We start from the raw sequence: 23,394 nt of genomic DNA on the forward strand, positions 1-23,394 counted from the left end.
TATGAATAAGAGAAGGAAAGGTAGTTCAGAATAAAAACACTATGAACAGCCTCACTTAACTGCAAAGGAACAGGTCCAATGCAGCTAATAGAGCAAGCTCTAAGTAAAGAGGCTGCTAAAAGTTGCTGTTAGAGAATGAGTTAATGTGTCTCCCTCCCCCCCCACCCAAACTGATAGTAGATAGCAAATCTTCAGACGTGACTAATAAGATTGTTAAATTGGGCAATAGAAAGATCTAAGCGATACTTGAAAGGTAAAAGGTAATTAGCATTCAGGAATATTAGTGTGATCAACAATTTTAAGTCTGCTGAATTAGCAATTTCCAATCTACAGCAAGAGACAAGGATTTCTTCCACTTCTGTGAAGCTTTGCTTGTGTCCATAGGAACCGGGACATGGATGGCTTGTAGTAGATTCAGACCGGCGACTGTCTCCTCAATCCGTTAAGTTTTGTCTTTAAAAGAGAACTGAACAATGACCAGATCAGCCCATTTGTAATGAATATACGCTGCCTGAAGACCCTCAGTCACTGGTTTCAGCTCCCTGTGTTTAGTTAAAACATCACAAGGCAGATCTGGGAATATATGGATATGATCTCCTTTGTATTTAAGGGAGCCCTGAATTCTGGCTGTCTCTAAGATCTTGTTCCTGGTGCGTTGAGCTGGAATTACAGCTACTATGTCTCTAGGGCCATTATTAAACTTCGATTTGGGAGAACCCAATGGTACGCTGCTATATAAAGCAGAATATCAAGTTCTAAATTAAGCCCTCTTGCAAGCCATTCTGCTAGAAAACTGATGAGATCTGGAGAAAAGACAATATCTACTTTAAAACCATGAAATTTCAAATTAGGGCATTGAGTAGGGGCTTCTAGGCTAAGCACTCTCTCACGGAGGCTACTATTGTCAGACTGCAGTGATTTAACATCTTGTTGTAAATGGAGACTAAGATCTCTCATGTTGTCAGCTGTTTCACTCACTGTGTCAAGGTAGAGTTGTAAGGAAGCAATCTATCTGTCAGTGGAGTGATCAGATATTTCATATTGTCTACAATTTTAGCTTCAAATCTGAGAAACATTGCCTCCAATGTACTATCCGATGTTGAGGGAGAAGGCAGGAAACCAGTAGCGCCCTCCGTTGCCATTTTTACTGTTTCCGTCAGTCTGTCCATCAGGGCTAGAAAAGGCTGTAGTTTGGGAAAGAAGTTGGGGATTCCTTTAGAAATCGCTGTGTGTGGAGCTGAGGTCTCAGGTTTCAGTTTGCCCATAACAAGTAAGCTGAAGATCAGGTGATCACTAAGATAAGGAGTTCTGGTGGAGAGGGAGATCGGAGATAAAGGTTTAAGCGGCCATTGTCGTCGGCTCTGACGCCCCCTAGGCCAGAAATGTACTTTTAAATAAAGCACAAAATACTGGAATCGTATTACAGTCCAAAATGCATTCATTTCTACCCTTCTGTTGCATTACATGAGTCTAGTTTGAATTCTCAAGAAAATAGAGAGAGTCACGTTCTCAGGGTGCAGGCAGGCAGAAGTCCAAAGCCAGTCCAAAGTAAAAGTCCAGGAAGTCAAGCAGGAGCCAAGTCACCAATGCAGAATCACAAACCGGAATCAGAAGTCAATGTCCAAAAGCCAAAAGGTCAGGGTGCCAAGGAAATCAAGCAGATCAGGATCAGGAAGGTGTGTGGATGCAAGCCAAAAAATAGACTTGTTGCTTCCACAAGGTTACCAGGTCCTGAGTGGGAGCTATACGGGCATCTCAATCAGCCTGCTCCCTGGGTGGCAGTGACTCTGCTAGAATTCAGGGCTGAGAGATCTGAAGCATTGGCGTGCCTCATGTCTTCGCTCTGAAAGTTCTTTCCAGAGCCTGCTTCAAACTCTTGAGATGAGAGGAGGAGAGCTTGGAGGAGATTGATTGTCAACAGCTGACACTGGTGTCTGGAGAGTGATTGATGGGCCAGCTGCTGTTTGTTCAGCTGAGGAACTGGCTGGCAAATCTTCCAGGTCAGTTAACCCTTCCAGCTCCTCCTCGTCAGGGCTCATGACACTATCCCCCACCGCAGGACCCCCCCCCCACCGATGGGCCAGGCTGGTCAGGGTAGGCCATGTGGAACTGCTGCATGAGGTCAGGGGCATGTAGGTTGTCCGCGGGTTCCCATGAATGGTCCATGAGGTACTGGAGGTCACCGCGGTGGATTCGGGAGTCCAGGAGCTGGTGGACCTCGTATTCCTCCTCGTCATCGACCAGGACAGGAGGCAGCAGCGCTGGAAGCAGCGGTCAGATGGGATCTGGTGGTGTAGCAGGAACAAGGAGGGACCTGTGGAAGACTGGGTGGATGCAGAGGGTGGCTGGCAGCTGTAGCCGGAAAGCAACGGGGTTGATTTGGTCCATGATCAGGTAAGGCCCCGCGAAGTGAGGGTTCAGCTTGCGAGACCGGCCAGGCTGACGCAGGAAACGGGTGGAGAGCCAGACATGGTACCCGGGCTTCAGTGGGAGCCCCACCTGTCGCTTTCGGGCAGCAGCTGTCTTGTAGGCCTCTTTAGCCTGTAGGAACTGCTCTTGGAGCAAGTCCTGGAGAGCCCGGAGTTCCTGCAGGTGCAAATCAACAGCAGGGACTGCTGTGGGGGGAGGACTGCAGGGAAGAAGCAAGAGTAGTACCCATAGGTGGCAGCAAATGGGGTCTGTTGCGTGGATGCATGTACAGTGTTGTTGTAGGCAAACTTGGCCAGGGGTAGCAAGGTAGCCCAGTCATCCTACTGGTAGCTGGTGTAACAATGCAGGTATTGTTCCAGCGTGGCATTGGTGTGTTTGGTCTGCCCATCCGTTTGGGGATGGTACGCTGAGAACAAATGCACCTGGGTGCCTAACCTGGAGTGCAGGGCTTGCCAGAATCGGGAGGTGAACTGGGGGCCTCAGTCTGAGAACAAGTGTGCCAGGAGCCCGTGCAGGCGAAAGACATGCTGGAGGTAGAGCTGGGCTGTTTCAGGAGCCGTGGGTGGCTTGGGACATGAAACAAAGTGAGCCATCTTGCTAAAAAGGTCCACCAACATCAGGATGCAAGTGTGCCCCTTGAACCTGGGAAGCTCGGTGATAAAGTTCAGGGAGATGGTGTCCCAGGGTCCTGAAGGTGTGGGTAGGGGATGCAAAAGCCCTGGGGGCTTGGCCGGTACATCCTTGGCCCACCGGCAGACCTCACAGGAATGACATAGCGGGCCACGTCGGTACGGATGTGAGGCCACCAGAACTCCCGCGTGAGCAGGTGTAGGGTCTTGCGTTGGCCGAAGTGCCCCGCAGGAGGGGAGTCGTGGGTCAGGTGGGTCAGGCCTGGAGGGTCCCTGGAGACACGTATAAGCGCCCACGATGCAGGAAGAGACCTTGGCGGGTAGAGAGGTCCCCAGCCAGGCCATCTTGCACTTCCAGGAGGCGTTGCTGAGCCCAGGGGTCTTGGCCGGTAATGTAGGCTTCAGGGGACCCGGCTAGGTGCCTCAAGTTGGGGGGTCCACTCAGACTTGGGGCTGGTCTTTTACTGGCAGCACGGTACTGGGCTGGGTGTGCTTGGCGGGTCAGCCGGAGGAGAAGTGTCCCGTCCCTCCACAGTACAGGCAGAGATTCTGTGAGTGGCGCTGTGCTTTTTCCTTGGGGGTGAGTCGCGGCTGTGCAGCCCTGAGTTGCATGGGCTCAGGGTTGTCAGTCTCGGGACTGGTGTGCATCGAGGTTGTCACCTTTGCTAGGCGGCAGGGCAGCTGAGATGGACGGGAGCTGCTTCGTGCTTGGCAGCGACTTTCCAGGTGGCCATCGATGCGGAGACACAGTGTGATTAGCTCATCAAGGACTTCGTAAGCCAGCTCCTCCATATACTGGTCCATGAGAGCAGCCTCATTCCAGGCCAGGTCTTGGGCCAGAAGCTTGAACTCGGTGGAGTACTGGAAAACCCTGCTTCAGGGTCCGGAACTTCTGATTGGCGGTGGTTGCTTGCTGGGGGTTAGCAAAGGCTACCGCCATATGATCCATGAAGCCCTGGTAGTCAGTCAGCAGGGACGATGGGGCTAGAAGCAAGGGGGTAGCCCATTTAGCTGTCTGCCCCTTTAAGAGGCTGACAATGAAGTGTACCTTGGTCTTGTCATTGGGGAAGTCTCTGGCACGTAATTCAATATACAGTTTGCACTGTGCCAGGAACGCAGGAAACTCCTCCACCTTCCCAGTGAACTTCTCTGGGGAAAGCACTGGGCACTTGGGTGGGGCAGCGACAGTGGCTTGCTGCTGCTGCTGTTGTAGGTGAGCCACCATTTGAGTGAGGTGCTGTACCTGAGTGAGCAAGGCTGCTAGCTGCCCTTAGCCTCTGCTTGCCTCCTCATCCATCTTGTGGAGTGAGTGTGTGAGGCTGGAAGCAATCTGTCATGTTCTCAGGGTACAGGCAGGCAGGAGTCCAAAGCCAATCCAAGGTCAAAGCCCAGGAAGTCAAGCAGGATCCAAGTCACCAATGCAGAATCACAAACCGGAATCAGAAGTCAATGTCCAAAAGCCAAAAGGTCAGGGTGCCTAGGAAATCAAGCAGGCCAGGATCAGGAAGGAGCGTGGATGCAAGCCAGAAAATAGACTTGTTGCTTCCACAAGGTTACCAGGTCCTGGGTGGGAGCTATATGGGAGTCTCAATCAGGCTGCTCCCTGGGTGGCAGTGACTCTGCTAGAACTCAGGGATGAGAGATCTGAAGCATCGGCGTGCCTCATGTCTTCGCTCTGAAAATTCTTTCCGGAGCCTGCTTCGAACTCTTGAGATGGGAGGAGGAGAGCTTGGAGGAGACTGATCATCAACAGCTGACACTGGTACCTGGAGAGTGATTGATAGGCCAGCTGCTGTTTGTTCAGCTGAGGAACTGGCTGGCAACTCTTCCAGGTCTGTTAACTCTTCCAGCTCCTCCTCATCAGGACTCATGACAGAGAGCCACAACTGGAAAATGCTGCCCAAATTTCTCTACTTTTGCTGGCTTTTAATTGCTGGGGTCTAAGGGCCAGACTAGAAGATATACATGATATGCATGGCTGAGAGCTCCCAACTCAACTGGCAGCCGCACGTGACTTTAGGGAGCTAACATTTCCAAGTGTTCCTGGACCTAAATCAGCTCAGGAGTACAGTGCAGAGGGAAGATAGGTTTCAGCCTTCCCTCCCGTGCTGTTTTCTCGAGCCAATATGGTCACAGGGAGGCACTATTTATCTCGATATAGCAGGGGTGGCCAACGGTAGTTCTCCAGACGTTTTTTGCCTACAACTTCCACCAGCCCTAGCCAGCATAGCCAATGGCTGGGGCTGATGGGAGTTGTAGATAAAAACATCTGGAGAGCTACCGTTGGCCACCCCTGCAATATAGAGCTCCACCTGCAATGACAACAGCAAATGGAGTCTCACATTGGAACAAACAGGGCTCCCCAATGGTGGCCATTTTGGCACAGAAAAAACAAACTGGGCACTCCAATGGTGGCCATTTTGGCATGAGGGGGCGGTGAAATCCAGCACAGGAGGGAAGGCTGAAGGCCCTTCTGTGGCATGAAAGTGGTTCTTACAGAAATGGAAAATGGCATAGAGTGTCAGTCAACCCAATGCAACTCCCAGAAACAAATGCCGATGTGCAGATCAGCAACGGGGTCTACTGACATAAAATGATATGACATGTTTTGCAAAGTGCATTCATGACAAAGTAATTATGGTAATGTGTGAGATGCATATTTTGCCAGTTGTGAGAGTTGGGAAGAGCTGCTGAAACAGGTTATAAGAGTAAAAAAATTATCACCGGTATCACAGGCAATTCTTTAAGTAATCTGCACGTGTAACCACTTCCACCAAGAACACACGGTACAACTTTCAGATATGCCTTTCCTGGAAACTTTAGTTCTCAGGCACACCCAGTTAAACCTACTGGATCAGATGAGAAGTTGGCAAACTCATGTACTCTGCAGGAAATTGCACCTTGGCTGCATAAACCTACTATCCCACATAAACCAACAAGGGCCTTGCCTAGGCTTGTGCCTCATAGCTGTTTCTTGCTTTAATCCAAAACAGAAAGCATTGAAGTAAATACTGTACAGTTTCTACAATTCACATGTCTGTTTTCCAAGAAATATCTGTGTATTATATGCAATCCACTATTACATCCACACAGAATTTCAAAACTGGATGTCTGTCCCAGAGGTTGAAAACAAATGCAGCAAGGGAAAAAAAAGGCCCAGGAGAAGAGCTCGTCAGAGCCTGAACTTCTGAAGTAGTAGTGACACAGTGGGAGCTTGTCAAAGATGTCTGGGAATCCCTGGTTTAAATCATTACAAGTCGAGGTTCTACTCTTCATTTTATTCCACTGTTGCACAGTGATGAAGTTAGGTCATGTCTGCACTTCAAATTTAAAAACTGATTTAATTGTCAGTGTTTTCCTCAAAGGAACACTGGGAACTGTAGACTTGTGAGAATGGGAAATGTAGATCTGTGAGAAAGCCAACTTTCTGACAAGGGACTTCTTAGCACCTTGGCTGAAAATTTCTACGAGTTATTCCAGGGGTGGTTCTACCAATATGGGCTGAAGGGCAGAGTTCTGCCCCCTCCCCTCAAGTGCAAGGGGGAGAAATAAACCTGTCTTCAATTGTATTTCTTTTAGTTCTCCAAAGTATTTATCAAATCAAATTCAAACCCATAATAATGCAGCAGGGAGATGGAGCCATGTGATTACTCATTGCAATGTAGTCAGAATAGTCCTTCCTGACTAATAGAGCTGTTTTCTCAGTCTTTGTGGCTACAATCTCTTCTGTCTACTAGCTGTTCCACCTCTTCTCTCCCCTGCTCCTTCAAAGGGACACACAATACCTGCTTCTTGGGGTAAAGGAAAACAGACCCACCAAATTGCCTGCCCACTCATGTTCCCTAAGCAAAAAATGGCTCCCAATTTGTTCCTGGGCTGAATTCAAGATGCTGGTATTTGACTTTTAAAGCCCTGAACAGACTTGGGGCTAGCATACCTTCAAGGCTACCTATTCCCATATGCTTACTCAGCCACTACTATCAGGGGTCATTTTGTAGAAAAACAGGTGGCGGAGATCATTAGCATAACTCATTAGCATATGTCGCCACCACCACCACCCCGCCAAAAGCAACCTTCTGCAAGAAAGGAGAGCCCTGGGTGAACGAGGCCTGCTTGAGCTGGCTAGAGATCCAGCCAGCCCAAGCAGGCCCTGCTTGCCTGGGGCTTTCCTGAGCTGCACCCCCCCCGTCAAAAATGCCACCCAAAATCACATAAGAAATGAAGAAAGGGTGGTGCGGGCTTCTCCAGAGGTTAATGAGGGCTGCTGGGGGCGTGGCAAAGCTCCTGGTGGCTGGCTGGCTGCCCGCTCTCCTAATTCAGGGACTGTTATGCAGCTGCACCTACTATTCAATGGACAAGGTAGGTGAAGAAAAAGAGGGGGAACCCTCAGAAAGGTTCAGGAGCTGCGCTCCTATGAGCTCCTGCTGAATCTGAGGCCTGACTACAGTCTTCTTCAGACTGAATACCCTCGCCATCAGAGGCTAGACAGGGGACAACCTGAGAAAGGGCCTTCGCCATTGTGACATAAAAATTATGAAATTCCTTTTGAAATAGTTCAACTGTCCTCCAAGTACAGTCTTTCGTTGGTGGATGAAGATTTTTTGCTTCATTTGGCATTCCATTTGGCACTGACCATCCATTTCTTTTATGTGTTTTGTTCTTATGTATATATTTCAGAAGTTTATTTTAATGTTCTTTGATTGTTCACTACCTTGGGAATCACTGTCTGAGTGGAAAAACAATATAAAATGTTTTAAGTAAAATAAATATGTGATGGTAAACCAAAAAGGAAAGGCTCCATGACATCATGTGGGCTTCTCAGACTCCCCTTCCTCTTTATGAGTATGAACTGCATATTAGGTCTTCTCTCAGCTTGGCTGAGTTTTTGGACCTTGCTTCCTTATCCCGTGTTTCCAATCCCCAGTTCCACCTGGAGGAAATATATTGATATCATTTTCCTTGCTGTGAGTGTGCTTCAGCTCATTCATCTGTTATTTAACTCAGTGTCTCAAGGGAAGAAGTATTATGTTACACCGATTTTCACTTTTTTGTGTGTGGGGAACCAAGCAGACCCTTTGAAACCTCTTGAAGAAGGGAGTTTCAAAAGGCTTTGTTTTGCTTTTTTGAAAAAAGAAGCTCTATTCTTTGCACCAGCCACAAATCTCAACCCTTGAAGAAGGGCTCTACTTGATGACCATAGCACATGAGGAGCCTCCTGTGGTAGGTGTCCCATAACTTAGTTGGAATTATCTTTGAGAAAACAATTCCTTAGATCCTGCTGTACAGCTGTACTGAGAAGCAGATGGTGAAGCAATGTCGGGAAATTAGCTGAGATGCAAAGCAGCAGCTGCAATAACTTACATTATGTCTCAGAGATGTGCTACACTGTCAGTCCTCTCTTCCCTTCTTCCCCTCATGTGTTTTGAAGACAAGCCAACACTATAGAATCCTCATCATAATAGTCTCATAATTCTTTCACAGCAACAATGCTTTCCTTGACAGAAACTCTTTTCCACTGAGTAAACTACTAAACAAAAGGCAATGACTTCCTTGGAAAAAGAACTTTGGTGCTTGAGAAAAGATATGTCAGTGGTTCCATAAACACAGCCCATTTGCTCTTCTGGAAGACATAAACCCACTCCACCATCAAAGGAAAACCAGTGGGAGCCCCAAGTTCACAACGGAAACTGAACGGCCTTAGAAGCGCACCTGTCCTAAGTGCGTTTCTCTTTATTAGTGAGATGTCATTTTCCACTCCTGTCAAGCTTTGCACCTGCTGGAAAAGTTCTCCCATTCTGTCGCCCTCACTTTTCTGCTCTAAATCAGGGGCTCATTTAAACATGATGAGCGGGGTGGGGGAGCACTTTTCTATAGAAGTTTGCACTTGTGCGTCATCTTGCTTGAACTGTGCTGCTACCCATGTAAACCAGCTATGCAGGTGCATTCTTTTGCCTCACCAACATCATGTTTAAATCAAGCTTGAGTGAGCTGGGGGAGGGGAGGGAGAGAAGCAAGGAGAGTTAAATTTAATGGTCTGAATAATTAGGGGGTCAGGGGTGGATTAGGGACTAGTATCTCCAGTGACTCCAGCCATGCCAAGTAGTGTTTTATTTTTTTTCCTAATCACTCGTTGGAAGCAGTGTTTTAATTTAGGCCTGTTTTTGCCAGAGTGGAGAGCCTCATATATAATTCAGAGAAGTCTAGTGGCTTGGCTTGGCCCCCTTTCCCCAGTTTAACACCTTCAATATGCTGAACAAGGCACTGCAGCCCTCATGGCTTGGCCCTTTCACAAGTTTATTCACAACAGATCAAAAAAGGAGCAGCTTTCAAAGCAATCTCCAAAGAGCTGAGGTAATTATTAATTCATTTGAAGGTTTCCTCCTAAGTGTCCGCTTCTCTCACCCCTTCCTCCCCCCCACACACACTTTATGCTAATGCATTTAAATGCCTGCCATTTGACAGCTTAAACACAAGATCCCCGCTTGAGGAAAAGCAATGTTTTCCATATGGAGGTCAGTGTTTTTTTTCTAATGGCTTTTTAATGAAAGGTTGTAAAGATGTGTGGGGTGAAAAATGGCAATAATCAAAAAAATATGAACTAAAATAAACAGTGATCAAAATCGTACGTGATATGTGTGAGTATTTAACTACACCAGGTGCAGCTGTTGATTAAGCGGAATGAGTTTTCTGGTACAGACTTGCTGAGCTAACCCCAGTAGTTGACACTTTGGTGCCTCACTAGCAATACTTGGTGCCAATTTCTGCACTAAAGGGAAGGGGAGAAAGAGAAGGGGGATTAGTTGTTCACTGACTTTTTCCGGGGGAAAGGGCAAGGGAGAGGAGCTGCCTTCCAGGTAAGAAAATTCTGGGGCCTTGTGTGGTTGTTTAGCAACTTAACAGAGGGCTAACAATTTCATAGTTGAAAGTCCATCCCACCTCGTCGGAGAGGCAAAATGGGGGTCAAAATGGCTGTAAAGTATCAAAGAGTGCTACACTGATGTTTTTCTTTCCAGCCCTGACCTAGGATGTGTGTGGAGTGAACCGTTTCTTGCCAAATGCAAGAAACCTATGTGCTCTCTGATAGGTTTCCTGTAACCAGAAGTGACCACAGGGAGTTTGGTCACCACTTGTGAGAGTTCCTTTATGAGCTGCCCAGTGGTTTGTCTTGTTCTCAAAATCCAGATGTCCTATACTCACCAACTCCTGCATTCTGCTTAACCCCTAGCTACTGCCTAATCTGAAGTTTTCTTAAATTTTTACCACTTAGCTTCAGCAAATTTCCCCTAGGGGTGTGCAATGTTCCCTCTAAACTGTCTTGTGAGCAAAAATTCTACTTCGTGAGCTATTGGTATTAAAGTTGTGAGCTACTGGCATTAAGTTGTGAGCTACTGCATAATTTATTGTGCTCTGGGGTCATCCTTCCTGAGCTAAGATAAAAATATGTTAGCTGGAGGCTAAAAATCTTTGAACTAGCTCACGCTAACTCAGCTTAGAGAGAACACTGGAGGTGTGATCTTATCTTGTATAACCTCTTGCCTTACACCCATCTTGGTCTACCTTTTCAAAGTGTCAGGTGGGCAGCCATGTTGATCTCTAATGGAATAGCAAGATTCCAGCCCAGTAGCATCTAAAAGACCAGTGAGATTTCCAAAGTATAAGTTTCGAAAGTCAAAGCTGCCTTCTTCTTGAATCTGCCAAAGGGAGTTTTGATTCTCAAAAGCTTATATACCCTGGAAATCATGTTGCTGTTTAAGGTGCTACTGGACTTGGATCCTGCCTCACCTTTGAAAGGATTTTAGAAACCAAATTCTACCATCTGCTTCTCACTAGCTTATTATATATTACTGCTTGTTACAAATCCAGAACTTGAGACTCCAGCTATCTGGTATTTTACAGATCTGCTGCTATATTGGCCCTCTGACTGGTAGCCACTGTTTTCATTTCGGTTCAATCCTGGGTGTGAAGGCATGAGAACAAACCTCAGCTTTACCCAATTTAGATGTCACAACACACCAGCATTTGTTACAAACCAGAAAGTCTTCTCTGCATCACACATGAGAGAATGAAGGAGCAGACAAGCCCCAGTATTTTTCTGGTTTGTTTTTTCTCCCCATCACAAACTGATATTTCTTTATAAAATCTGAATGCAACCTTAAGTGCTGTAAAATGGAACGAAGACAGTTGAAAAGAAAAGCCTGTGTTTGTTCTTAGAATTCCCAAGCAGAAATTTACATGCTGGTTTCACAAAAGCATTTATTTCTCAGCCTTCAGCGTTTCCCTGCTGCAAAATGGTACAAACAGGAGCAATCAAGGCATGTTTGCACTAAGAATTCTATGCCTGAGGCTCACCAACTGGTTTTGTGAAATTAAGTCTCTGTTATCCTCAGTATTTTCCTGCTGCAAAGAGAACAAATATTTTCTAAATGGTCCTTTGATTTTTTAAAAAAGTTCTGAATGCCTGGTGCCACTTCAGTCTGCATATATGCACACAACACACAATATCATTAAGATGTATGATTTTCTCAACGCACTCGGTTTCCTTTTTCTCTTCAGAAGAGGTTGCTCCACATAAGACTCTTAAACCGTCCTGAACTTTGAGAAACAGCTCACAGAGTTGTCCTCAAAAACATAAGATGTTGCATTACTGGTGAAATGAGCGTGTGAACATAAGTGAATTCTGCAGTGCAGAAATCTCAGTCACGTTTACTGGCATTTGTTGAGAACATGCTGCATATCACTTAATTATCAATTTACTAAGAAATCAAATTGCTTTTTTTGTGACTAATTTATTATTTGGCATTTACAAGATCAGGTATTCCTCTTTTTATCCTTATAAAATATACACTAAGCAAAATGACAACAGACAGACGGACGGACAGACAGATCAATCAATCGATCAGTCTGTATTTTTGATACTCACAGCTTGTTTAGGTTTTCCAGACCTGTAAAGGCCCCACTGGTGTCTTCTATTGTGCCTGAAATCTCATTATGGTCCAGATCCCTGGAGAGAAGACAAAAGAAATCTCACAATCAATTTCCCGGTTTGCAAGCTCAACATTAAAAGATTCAAAGGGTAATCTTTAGGATGAGTTTATCAAAGGCCTCCTCTTTTGTCCTGAGAGTATAAAGCTTTAAAAAAAAAAAATAGAATGGCTAGTACTCTCAGGGAAATCAAAGATAATTTACTCTAATTGACTAGAACTGGCCTCTTCCATATTGTTTTCTCTCAATGAAAGCTTCCAAAGATCTTTAATTTAAAATCTGACATGGATTTCCAGTTTTTCTCCCTTCCAGTGGCCAATCCATTCTTGCTGTTTCAGAGCAATGAAGGGATTTGGGGGAAGGGGAGATGCATTCCAAATTAGACCAAAACTGGGAAATGAAAAATTAAGCCACAATCGTTTTTCCAGAGCTCAAGGCTCACATTCCAGAAGATGCAGATGTGGCTGTTGGAAAGATCTGTGGGCGGTCAGAAGTCAACAAAATAATGTAATCAACACAATAGGTTATGGTGAAGCAGTGGGGGGTGGGAAGGGGGGGAGTGGGAGAAGAGTCTTTAAATGACAACAAGCTGTGAGACCAGGGTCACAACTCAGCAGGGATACTGGTAAACTTTAATTTCTTTGAGTCACATGTATTTGACTACTGACTCTACGTATAATACAGGTGCTGCTTTTTTACCTCAGTGAAGCATCCTCCCCATTTTCTACATCTGTCATTAGGTAAAATGTCTGTCTTTAGAGAAGCTACAAAACCAAAGTTTACTTCACTGCTCTCTAGTAGGGCTTTCCCCCGTCCCCAGCTTTGAAAGCTTATGTGTATGTGAGAGTTCTGTAATGACCTTTTTGTTAATTGATCTTTACACTGTATCTTCCATAAAAGAAGAGGGAAAAGAGCATGACTTGTTGCTATGCCGCGGGGAGGGGGGGTCCTCCCTGCAAAAGAAGCCAAAATGTCTTTTAATAACAATGGGGGGAAAAGGGGAGAAGACTTTCACACAGAAAAGTGTAGGGATTCAGCATTCTGGTCCAGCTTTCTTTTGCATTCACTTTGCTTTTCTCCCAGCCCCTGTTGCCAATTTCCTATTCTTTCTGGCTGGCTGGCCCTGAATGCCTACTGCCTTGTTAATCATTCTGCTGTGAGGTCCCCAGGCCTGACCTCTATTTGAATAGCTTCGCATTTCAGCACTTTCACACCCACCAAAGGCTCGCCAACAATAGGCCGTAATTAAAGCATGCCCAGCTCTTTTTCACCAGGTGCAGGACCCAATGGGCCTTGCTCTTGATTCAATTAGAGCTCACTCTCCCACCCTTCCCCTCCTCTCTGGGCACAGGACACAAAAGAAGATCAGAATGAGCTGCAATCCAAACACCCTTCTGGGGTTTGGGAAAGTCCCGAGTCCTTTTCCTGTGCCAGCTGCCTAGGAGAAGGCCCTTTCTGAAAGGGTGCATGGAGATGGAAAGATGGTTCTGGGAAAGGCGAAGCAACATAAAAGTGCTTCCTCCCTTCATTCAATAAAAGGAATAAATGACTGCACAGTGCGGTAACCAAGAAGGGAAGTTCAATTAAACCAAGCTTTAACAGGGCTAAGGAAGAAAGGAAAGGGAAGGGAAGAAACACTGAGTGTGTTTCACTAGCTCTTTTTTTTTTTTAAACTTGTCTATCACATGATTTCTGGCCAGGAAGCAAAAGCGTTGCTGGAAAACTGGCACTACAGATTTTATGACACTGGAGGATTAATAATCGTGCATGCATAATCCTGAGACATTAAAAGCCAAGACAAATGGTGGGAAAGAAGGAAGCAGTGTTACTAGTTCCCATGCATCCCAACTGAAAACAAATGGAAGCATCAAGCCCAGTAGTAGAATGCTCTCTGTAGAGTCATAATACCAAGTATGGTGAAAACCTGAACAGGGACCTATCTTAGCTACAAAGAAGGCTGCAGGACAATCATTGGCCACGTGCACTTTGCAACAAAGGTCAACCACGTTCACATATTTGGTTTTGTGTCTTAGGGAAGGAACAACTACTTTTGCTTTCCTAAGGGACCACCTCTGGCCATCCCAAAAAGGAAAAATCCAAAGAACATACAGAATTCGCAGGCTTTTCAGTCCCTTGAACGCTCCCTCAGCGATGTGGCTGATGGAGTTGTGGCTGAGCTGTAGAATCTGCAGTCCGCCCAGGTCTGCCAGACTGCCTTCATCCAGTCTGGTTAGGTTGTTAAATGAGAGTGACCTGAAAATGGGAAAAAAACACAGAAATCAGTCATAGTTGAGGGCGGTTTCATTCACTCGCTCTAACAGCCCCTGTTGCTTCTCAGCATCTGTATCCTGTCTAAAATGTCTACGACTGTGGTGCAGTGGCTAGCATGTGGAATTAGGATCCCAGAGACCCGAGTACAAATACCCGTATACTACTATGGATGCTTACAGTTGGCCAGTCAAAATCTTTCAGCCTAACCCACCGCACAGGGTTGCTGTGAAGATAAGATGGAGCAGGGGCGAACAATGTGCTAAGCTGCTTCAGATCCCCACTGGGGGGAAAAGCAGAATTTAGATCTCTAAATAAATGAACAGAGATGAAAAAATAAACATGCCCTATAGTTTTACAGTGTGCAAACGGATCCAAATGCTTAAAGCAGTCTGAGAAGCAACCCTAAACAGTAAACTGAATATTGCTGGATAATGCGTACTCCTAGGAAAGTAAGTTATAGGAGAATAAAATAGGTGCATTTTACTTGGCTATTATATCTGTATCTCTCACTCTAAGAAGCTCAGAATAGGACAGATGGGGTTTCTTTTGAAGGAAGTTTCCCATCTAGATTGTGACTCAAACCAAATCAGGTTAACGGCAGAGACAGAACTTCTTGCAAACTAGCCTTGAGACCTCAGACTTTACCAGAGTGAACCCAGAAAATGAAAACAAGGTTCCTCAAGGCTCCACACAACAAAAAGAGACAAACAGAAGTCTTCGCTATCCAATGTCTTGCCTCAGAAGTTCCCAGCACTGGCAGCCAAACAGTGGTTTGGGGCACAATAGTCTCCATCATTGTACTGTGTGAGAGAGAATTTGTGAGCTAAACTGGCATTCTGCCATCTGGCTCACTCACAACTAACAATGGGAGTGTCAAGGTAAATGGACCTTCCCTAGCAGCTGTCTGTACTTCCCAGAAAAATTTGCCTCACACTCTGAAAGCCTTTGAGCAACATCTTCTCACACAAAACCAACATGAGATAGTTTTTTTAAAAAGAAAGACTCCATATAATCTGTGGGTAATATTAGAGGATATAATAGAAGAAACAGTACACAATTTTTGTCCACATCTAGAGCTTCCTGTTTCTCTCATAGGTTTGGTTCTTGTGTTGCCTACCTTAAAACAAAACAAAAAAATAATATCTAGGTGCACAGGAAAAGTTAGCTGCTTAAGCCCAAGCCCAAGTTAAAACAGACATATATTTTAAGTCCTAGGAGTGTCATTTCCTTGGCAAGCTGTCTTCCTTTTGGAAATGTAAGCAAAGGAATGGTGGCGCACCTAAGAGACCTCTGGAACAAATTCAGAAGAGATTAATGGCTTTCAAGAAGCCATTGGACAACGTACACCCATTTCTAAAGAGGTTGTACTGTTGAATTATGAAGAAATGGCAGCCAGTCAAAATTATTTCCTCACCTGCAATGAAAGAACCCCCCCCCCCAAAAAAAAAAAAAAAAGCTGGAGGGGAAAAGCAATCCAATGTAATGCTCAATTTAACAGTGGAGGAGAATGCCCTTGGATTTCTGTATGGGATTTTCTGACAGAACTTTCACAGGCATGTTTTATTTGACGTGATTTAAAAATAGTCAAAAAAGAGCAAATTCCAGGATATCTTCCATTACGGCAACAACCAGCTAGATACTTGCACAAAATCACACTGCTTTTAAGACAACTCATCCCCTTTCCTAATGCCTGTTCATCTACGGACTGCTTCTGAAGCAGGGAGGGCTAACCATTTTCCTTCTAGAACTTGAAGGATTTTCTTTCCCTGTGGGGGATTTGTAAAGGTTCCTGTTAAAATATAAGTCCACAATACCCCAATAGCAAGCTAGTGCTTGAAATTTCATTTGTTTTCATATGAGAAACTAAAAATAACCTTTTTGAACTTCACACATCCACAGGTTAATCCCATATCAACTTATATTTCACATGGCAAAATAAAACAAATAAATGAACAAAAAAACTCAACATTTCACATCACGAGGAGTACCTGTCATGGCCATTTACTAAGGGAGAAGCACTACATACTATTCTTTTCTAGGATAAAGATGGTGAGAAGGAACCACTAGCAACCCATCTACTGATAAGTCTATTCACAAACCGAGGGGAACAAGCATCCATGCCTTGATTTAACTAAATATCCATGTTTCTATGGATTATCACTTGAATTTATTTTATTCATCGTCACATATTTGCAAATATTTAAAGAAAGAGAGAGAAGATTCAAGGCAGACCAAAAAGACACTGTGTCGTTTTTGAAAACAGCCTTTACTTTTGTTTGTGAAACATTTCAAAGGCCTTTTCTGTATCGTATTGTGGCAATCTGTGCACACAAAGAGCAGATGTTAACAAGCTGAGTTAACAATTACGCCTGTAACTATGCATTAGGTTAAGTAATAACAAATCCTGATCAATTAAAAAGATTACCTTAACCATTTTTTTGTAATTATCTATCACTCTTAACCAAAGTACTTACAAAAAAGTTGCTTTTCTACAACTAATTGTTCTTCAAATAACATTTAAATCTCCCAACAAGATTGGCCTTTTGCAGTATGTTGTCCTTCTCTAAGAAGAAATTACAAAACAAATGGTCTTACTAGGGTGGCCTTTGATACTACAGAAATTTCAGCTGGTCCAGGAAAGCAGTGAGCTTCTCAGTGGTGATGCCCACACTGGTATGTATTTGAACCATGTAGGCTCAGCAGATTTTACCTCTCAACCTGGTTAACATCATACAAACAGACAACAAATTGGAGTAGCTGATAGGACATTTCTTAACCCAGAATTTATAGGCATTACAGAAGGTTCAGAGGGCATATCTCCACATGTCCGTCTTTCCTTTTTATTTTGTAGTAAGGAGTTATTACACACTCCTGCCCATTAATATCTACTTTTTATCTCAGGTGCTTCTTAAAGTTGGTAACTCACAGCTCATGAAGCTTTTGGCAGAAGTTCCATCCATCAGGCCTGATACGGGATATCAAGTTGTTACTCAGATGAAATTGCTGAAGAGAAGAGAGGCCATACAGGGAGCCGCTATTAACTTCAGTCAGGATGTTATGTTCCAGATGCCTAAACAGATAACAAATTTTAGAATTCTGAGTGCACATGCTGAACTGCTTTAAAACATGCATGCACATAATGTAATATGGTGTGATAGCTAGCTCAGACAGCTGTATAAAGGGTAGGTCTATCTATGGTTATGAGCTGTGATAGCTAAAGAGAACCAGGAGTCCCCCCCCCACATGGTGCCTTCCAACACCTTTCCTGGTACTCACTAAGTATTTTTAGAAAATGGGTGGGGCTAGGTGCCCGGCAAGGCTTCTCATTGGCCACTGGAGTTTTGATTGATTGTACTGATTTTTAAAATATTTATTTGTCAGCAGCTGCCACCATATAACCATAATTTAAAAGCAAAATGAAAAGAAAGTGTTTCCATCTCACTTAAAAACAATAACACCTCCCTCAAGACTGGCCCCGTAAGATCACCACATATCAATTTATGTTAACTTCCCTGTCTTCTAGACTAAACTAGTAGGCACAGATCTTCCAATGCAGCACTATTGTGGCATGGAAAGATTGCCCATTAGATATCTGCAGAATATGAATCAAAAAATAAAACTGCTAGAGGACTGTTGCATCCTGTCAGGAGAAAAATATTGTCAGCCATCTTTCAACTTACAGAACTTGCATTCTGGCCAGACCCCAGAAGGCTCCATCAGTCAGTTTGCTTATGTTGTTGCGCTGCAGCTTCAGTACTTCTAAGCTGTCCAATCCTTGAAATGTCAGGCCTTCAATGGAGCGAATGCGATTACGGTTTAACTCCCTAAAATTACCAACAGCACAGAAGGGTGTTAAAACAGGGCTATCTTTTCTAATGCATTAGTGCAATCACACAACCCAAACAGCCAGGCCTTGAATTTTTCCTACAAGGATCTGCAACAGCTGCCCCACAAAGTAATCTGGGGTGGCCACTTCTTTTAAAAAAAATTCCACCTTGAGCACATGCAGTGATAAAGGGGGAAACAGAATAGCAGCTCTCAGCCACACTTCTGAGAAACCACACACACAAAATGCATGAGACTGTGCTTTTAAATGTACATTACACTTAATTTCTATATCTTATCAAAACTCCTTAGAGTTCACACTCTCTAGAATTCAATAGTTTTATCTATTAATCCTGAAAGAATATAAATGTTTTCAATTGCAAAACTGCCTGTTATTTCAAAGTTAAGTTCTAGTATTCATGTTCTGGCTAAAGCACACACAACCATTACATCATACAATCTGTAAACAGTTACACTGAAATTTAAAACACCTGCAAAAATCACAAGACAGATTCAATCAGTGAACCTACCCCTAATTTGCAGAAATGTTGTCTGTGTACTGTTCTGTAGGGTAGATAGCTGGGACTGCCAGTGTTTGCAAACAAGGAGTAGGTAAGGCAGGATCTTGCTTTTTCAGATGATGAAGAAGATATTGGATTTATATCCCGCCCTCCACTCCGAAGAGTCTCAGAGCGGCTCACAATCTCCTTTGCCTTCCTCCCCCACAACAGATACCCTGTGAGGTGGGAGGGGCTGGAGAGAGCTCTCACAGCAGCTGCCCTTTCAAGGACAACCTCTGCCAGAGCTATGGCTGACCCAAGACCATGCCAGCAGGTGCATGTGGAGGAGTGGGGAATCAAACCTGGTTCTCCCAGATAAGAGTCCGCACACTTAACCATTACACCAAACTGACTCTCCATGCAGAGATTTGCTAGCTTTTGTATCACACAAGAGATTCTGCCAGATTAAGAGTTTTATATCTTCAGAATTAGCAGATTTTTTAAATGGGGAAGCACTGAGTTAACATATTTTTCTTAGTTTGCATCCGTTTGGTGGGGTGGTGGATAGTGCTGCCAAGGCACAGTTTATTTTTGATGACTCCATAGGGTTTTCAAGGCAAGAGATGTTCACTAGCTGTTTGCCACTGTCTGCCTCTGTGAACCGACCCTGGACTTGCTCAGTGATCTCCCATCCAAATGCTAGCCAGGGCCAACTATGCTTAGCTTCTGAAATCTGATAAGATCCAGCTAGGCTGGACCATCTAAGTCAGATTGAACAAATTTACTACTTATTATTATATCTTAATAAGATTCAATGTTTGGCTTTATTTTCCAGCATGTTAAAGTGATTAAAGAAGTCTAATGAAAGCTTAATGAGAACTAAGCACCTAACCCTAAATAATCTATGCACTTCTGAAACATTTATAAAAGCAGTGTTCTTTAGGACTTGCAATAATATTTCTTACATGAGTCCATGACAGGAGAATGCAAATTTAAATTTATCGTGAGAACAGATGATATACACCGGAGGGAATCAAAAACAGATAAGCAAACAGCTACTTGACCAGAATTCTAGCTATGATCTGATTTTCCATTTCATAGGAATTCTATAACCTCTACTGTGCCTGTTCATATAAATCAACATTGTCTTTAAAAAATGTACAACACTGATTACAATCTGATACCAAATACTTTCTAGTCTTCATGAGTCAGGTTCCAAACTTCTAGAGAGAAAATCCTTATTATCAAAGGTCAATTATTGACACATAAAGCACATTCACAGATGCAGGTGTATATTTATGATCAAATACAGCCCATGCTATACTTTGGCTGAACAAACAACAGTCTGTACGTTAACTGATCAAAATCACCATTTTGACCGTCCAAATGTCAACTGTACACTTTAACAGCCTTTCCTTGTTGCCTGTTTTATTGCCACTGAAAATTCATGTGTGGTCTTGACAACATGGTTCAGGAAAGGCCTGTGACTAGCTTCACTTTGACTTGTGAAAAAAGAGGGAGGGGAGGAGGAGACAATTAAAATAAATGTATATATTGGCATGAGTTTTGCAAGTTCAAGGCAACTAAAACCCTAACAGTGCCAACTTAATCAGAGTTATACCTTTCAAAGTTCACTGAAGTCTAAGCTCACAGAACATAGAATGGTGTTCATCTGCTTGGGATGACACTGGAATTTATATATTAAAGAATGCTCTCTCTTTTGTGTGTCTTGTTATGGGAATGATCTAACACTGCACAGGGCCACACAAAAAAAAAAGTCCTAATTTGTTTTATTAGGTGTCACTATACGTCCATTAAAATATAGTTTATTCAACATTTTATAGGCACAGTGTGAAGAAGGATTGCATTTGGTGAGCATGTCCTCAGGGAATGTTTGTCTCCATAAAGTTTGGTTAGCCATAATTAAAGTGCACATTTCTACTCACAGTTGCGTTAGCCTGAACAGCTTGAATGCCTTAACAGGAAGCTGGGCAATCCTGTTTTTACTCAGGCGAAGCATTAGCAGGGATCGTGACAGGCTATCAAAAGCCTTAGTCTCCAGGGTGCTGATTCGGTTGCTCCCCAGGTAGCTGCAATAATTCATCACAAGTTATTTAAATGGCTATGACAGAGGTCTCAGTTGTTCACTTTTTTATCAGAGTGGCTGGTGACATTAGACATATTGCACGAAAAATATCATGTGTGCTTTTTCCCCTCTTCAGACAAAATGAAGCCATTTTTTCCATTAGCACAATTTAGACAACTGATGATAGGAGATCCCCTGAGGTATCTCAGCACCTTTAATTTCCAAGTGGAATCAATAGCCCATGTATTTAATTCCATATTTGATATGTAGAGTACAAAGATCAAACACCCACCAGAAAACAGCTCAGAGCTCTGTGGCTTAAGAGGTGGAATAGTTTAATTGGACCTAGGAGACAAGTACTTCAATGTGTCCTCTCAAGGCACAGATCCACATACGTAAAATGGGAATGACAGCCACGTATTTCAGAGAGATGTTGTGAGAAAGACTTTCCAACATATTTCTGCTCTGAAATTCTGTCTCTGATCCATCTTGATATGCCAGCATGCCACAGTGAAAACACTTATACACCATTCATTATTTAATAGAGTTCAAGAATGACACATTACAAGGCAATGCTGCCTCTTTTTAAATTTCTTTGTATTTAAAAACAGATGATCAAAGCAATATTCAATGTTGCAATATTTGCATTTGTAATAGTGATGGACACATGACTGGTAGGCCTCATGCTTATTCCCTAGGATTAAGGATCTCAAGCTTGGTTTACACATGCAACAGGATGAGTGGTTTGAATCCTGAAGGATCAAGAGTCAACTTTATCACCTGAAAATGGTTTGGGGAGTGGGGTGCCACTTTTGAATGCTCCCTGCAAGTGAAAAACGAACATATTAGGGGCAAAGGTTCTATCTCAGATTGCCTGCTCCTTGTCATGCTGCCTCGGAGAGACGTTTTTTAAAAAAAAGAAATGTTCAAAATGGTGATCCCTTAACTCTTGGCTGAGATAAACTCTACTACCTCAGGGGCCTGTTACCTCAATATCACCTCATTCTGCTGCATGTACTTTATGCATGTGGAGACCAGGTACTAGACAATCACGGTCAGTCAAAATCAACAGTCCCAAGCTAGATGGACCAGTCTTGGCGTGAAGCAGGTTCCTTTTTTTTTTTGATGGCTAAGGAAAGAATCTACAAATATACACCCTCAATATTGCCTCTTCCTTAATTCTGCATAAGCTGTTCCTGGGAGGAATGAAAGAGAGCTGTGGTGCCTCCTCACATCACAAGTCCACCCTCCTAGTTATGACAATCAAGAATGACAGAAAGAAACAATTGAGGAGAGCTGCTTTGGAGCTGCTTTGCTCCCCTTCTTCTACTACCCCCATCCCACACACTTTGTACATCATCTGTCTGCTGAAAATTGTCAAAGGGTGAGAGGGTGGGAAGGAACTGAACTGTGTTTTTTCAGTCTGTCATAAGTAGTTTGATCACTTAAAAATCAAGTATTCGCTAAAATATGCACATAAAAGAGCAATGTCCAGCTGATATATGAATTCTTAATTATAACTAATTTAATTTTTTAACTTTAGAAAATCTGAAAATCTTCTTTAGCTCCATAGGCTTAACAACAAAAACTAATTAACAAAGAAAATACTTACAGATCTTTTATTTGAAGCCCTGGTGGGAAACAGCCACTTCGAATTTCTGTGATGTTATTTGAGCTAAGGTCCAATGTTTCCATGGCAACATAGGGCTCCAATTCCCTTGCTTTGATGCTATGGATCCTATTGCGATTCCTACAACGTAGAATGGAGAAGAATCAGACTCAGTCCACTTTTAACGTTTCCTTCCGTTCAAATAAAATAATAAATTACAGGAAAACAACAGTCTTAGCATTACTAATTTGGCTCCAGGCTGCCATGGAGTGCATTTCATGGAGAAGAAAAGCAAAGTTTAGACTTTTTTAAAAAAAAGTCAACTGTCCCTTTTTATTAGGTCAATATAAACTGTGGCAGGTAGGCTTTCAAGAGATGCTGGCAAGTCCAGCGGTGGCGGCAGCAGAGTCTGGGCGCTACCAGCAAACTGGCCATGGCAGAGCATGGGAGCCACTCTGAGTTCAGCAGTGGTGGTGGTGATGGAGCCCAGGGGGCCTTCCGGACTCAGAGCAATTCCCAGATTCCACCACCACTGTGGCTGAGCTCCAAGAGAGTCATGCCTGATGGCAAGTTTCGCAGAGTCCACTCTTGTATTTTTTAGATTGTGATATGATGATACATCAGTCCATGAGGCCGTACCATTGCTAACTACAGACAAGGGGAGGAAGGGAGAATATGAAATATATCCAGCAAGATGCATGACTAGTCCAAATGTTCCTGGATATTTCTATTATATAAAAGTATACATTACTCAGGAGACAGTTCCTGGAGTACTCCATAGAGAGACACATATAGGGTCTGAAAGAGTACCCCAAAAAACACAGAAAGGAGGGAAAATGGTGAAACATTTGTTTGTCTCCTTCTATCACTGTCTTTCTGCCAGCAAGTGAAGACTTGACTGTTTTGCCTAGCATTCTCTCAATTACCTCCCCTACCTGCCCTATGTTTCAATTCTCAGGGTTTTTTGTTTTTATACAAGTATTTTACTTTCCCTTTTATGATACATTTTAATGCTTTTTTAAAAAATCTGTTAGCCTCCTTGGTGGACCTGATGGGACAGAA

General features: G+C 43.6%; 1 protein-coding gene across 2 annotated transcripts in view; it reads right to left on the minus strand.

Annotated features, from left to right (window-relative positions):
- The window catches only part of LRIG1 (leucine rich repeats and immunoglobulin like domains 1), a 200,040-nt gene that overhangs the window by 31,197 nt on the left and 145,449 nt on the right, over positions 1–23,394 (minus strand). For both annotated transcript variants that reach the window (XM_060239503.1, XM_060239502.1), the window contains exons 4-9: positions 22,336–22,473; positions 20,584–20,727; positions 17,993–18,136; positions 17,239–17,382; positions 14,151–14,294; positions 11,980–12,060 (exon numbers count right to left, since the gene is read on the minus strand). In XM_060239503.1, the coding sequence (XP_060095486.1) occupies positions 11,980–12,060; positions 14,151–14,294; positions 17,239–17,382; positions 17,993–18,136; positions 20,584–20,727; positions 22,336–22,473 (795 nt within the window). The remainder of the gene's footprint in view (positions 1–11,979; positions 12,061–14,150; positions 14,295–17,238; positions 17,383–17,992; positions 18,137–20,583; positions 20,728–22,335; positions 22,474–23,394) is intronic.

Source organism: Heteronotia binoei, chromosome 5 (assembly GCF_032191835.1).
Source record: "Heteronotia binoei isolate CCM8104 ecotype False Entrance Well chromosome 5, APGP_CSIRO_Hbin_v1, whole genome shotgun sequence".
NCBI lineage: Eukaryota > Metazoa > Chordata > Lepidosauria > Squamata > Gekkonidae > Heteronotia > Heteronotia binoei.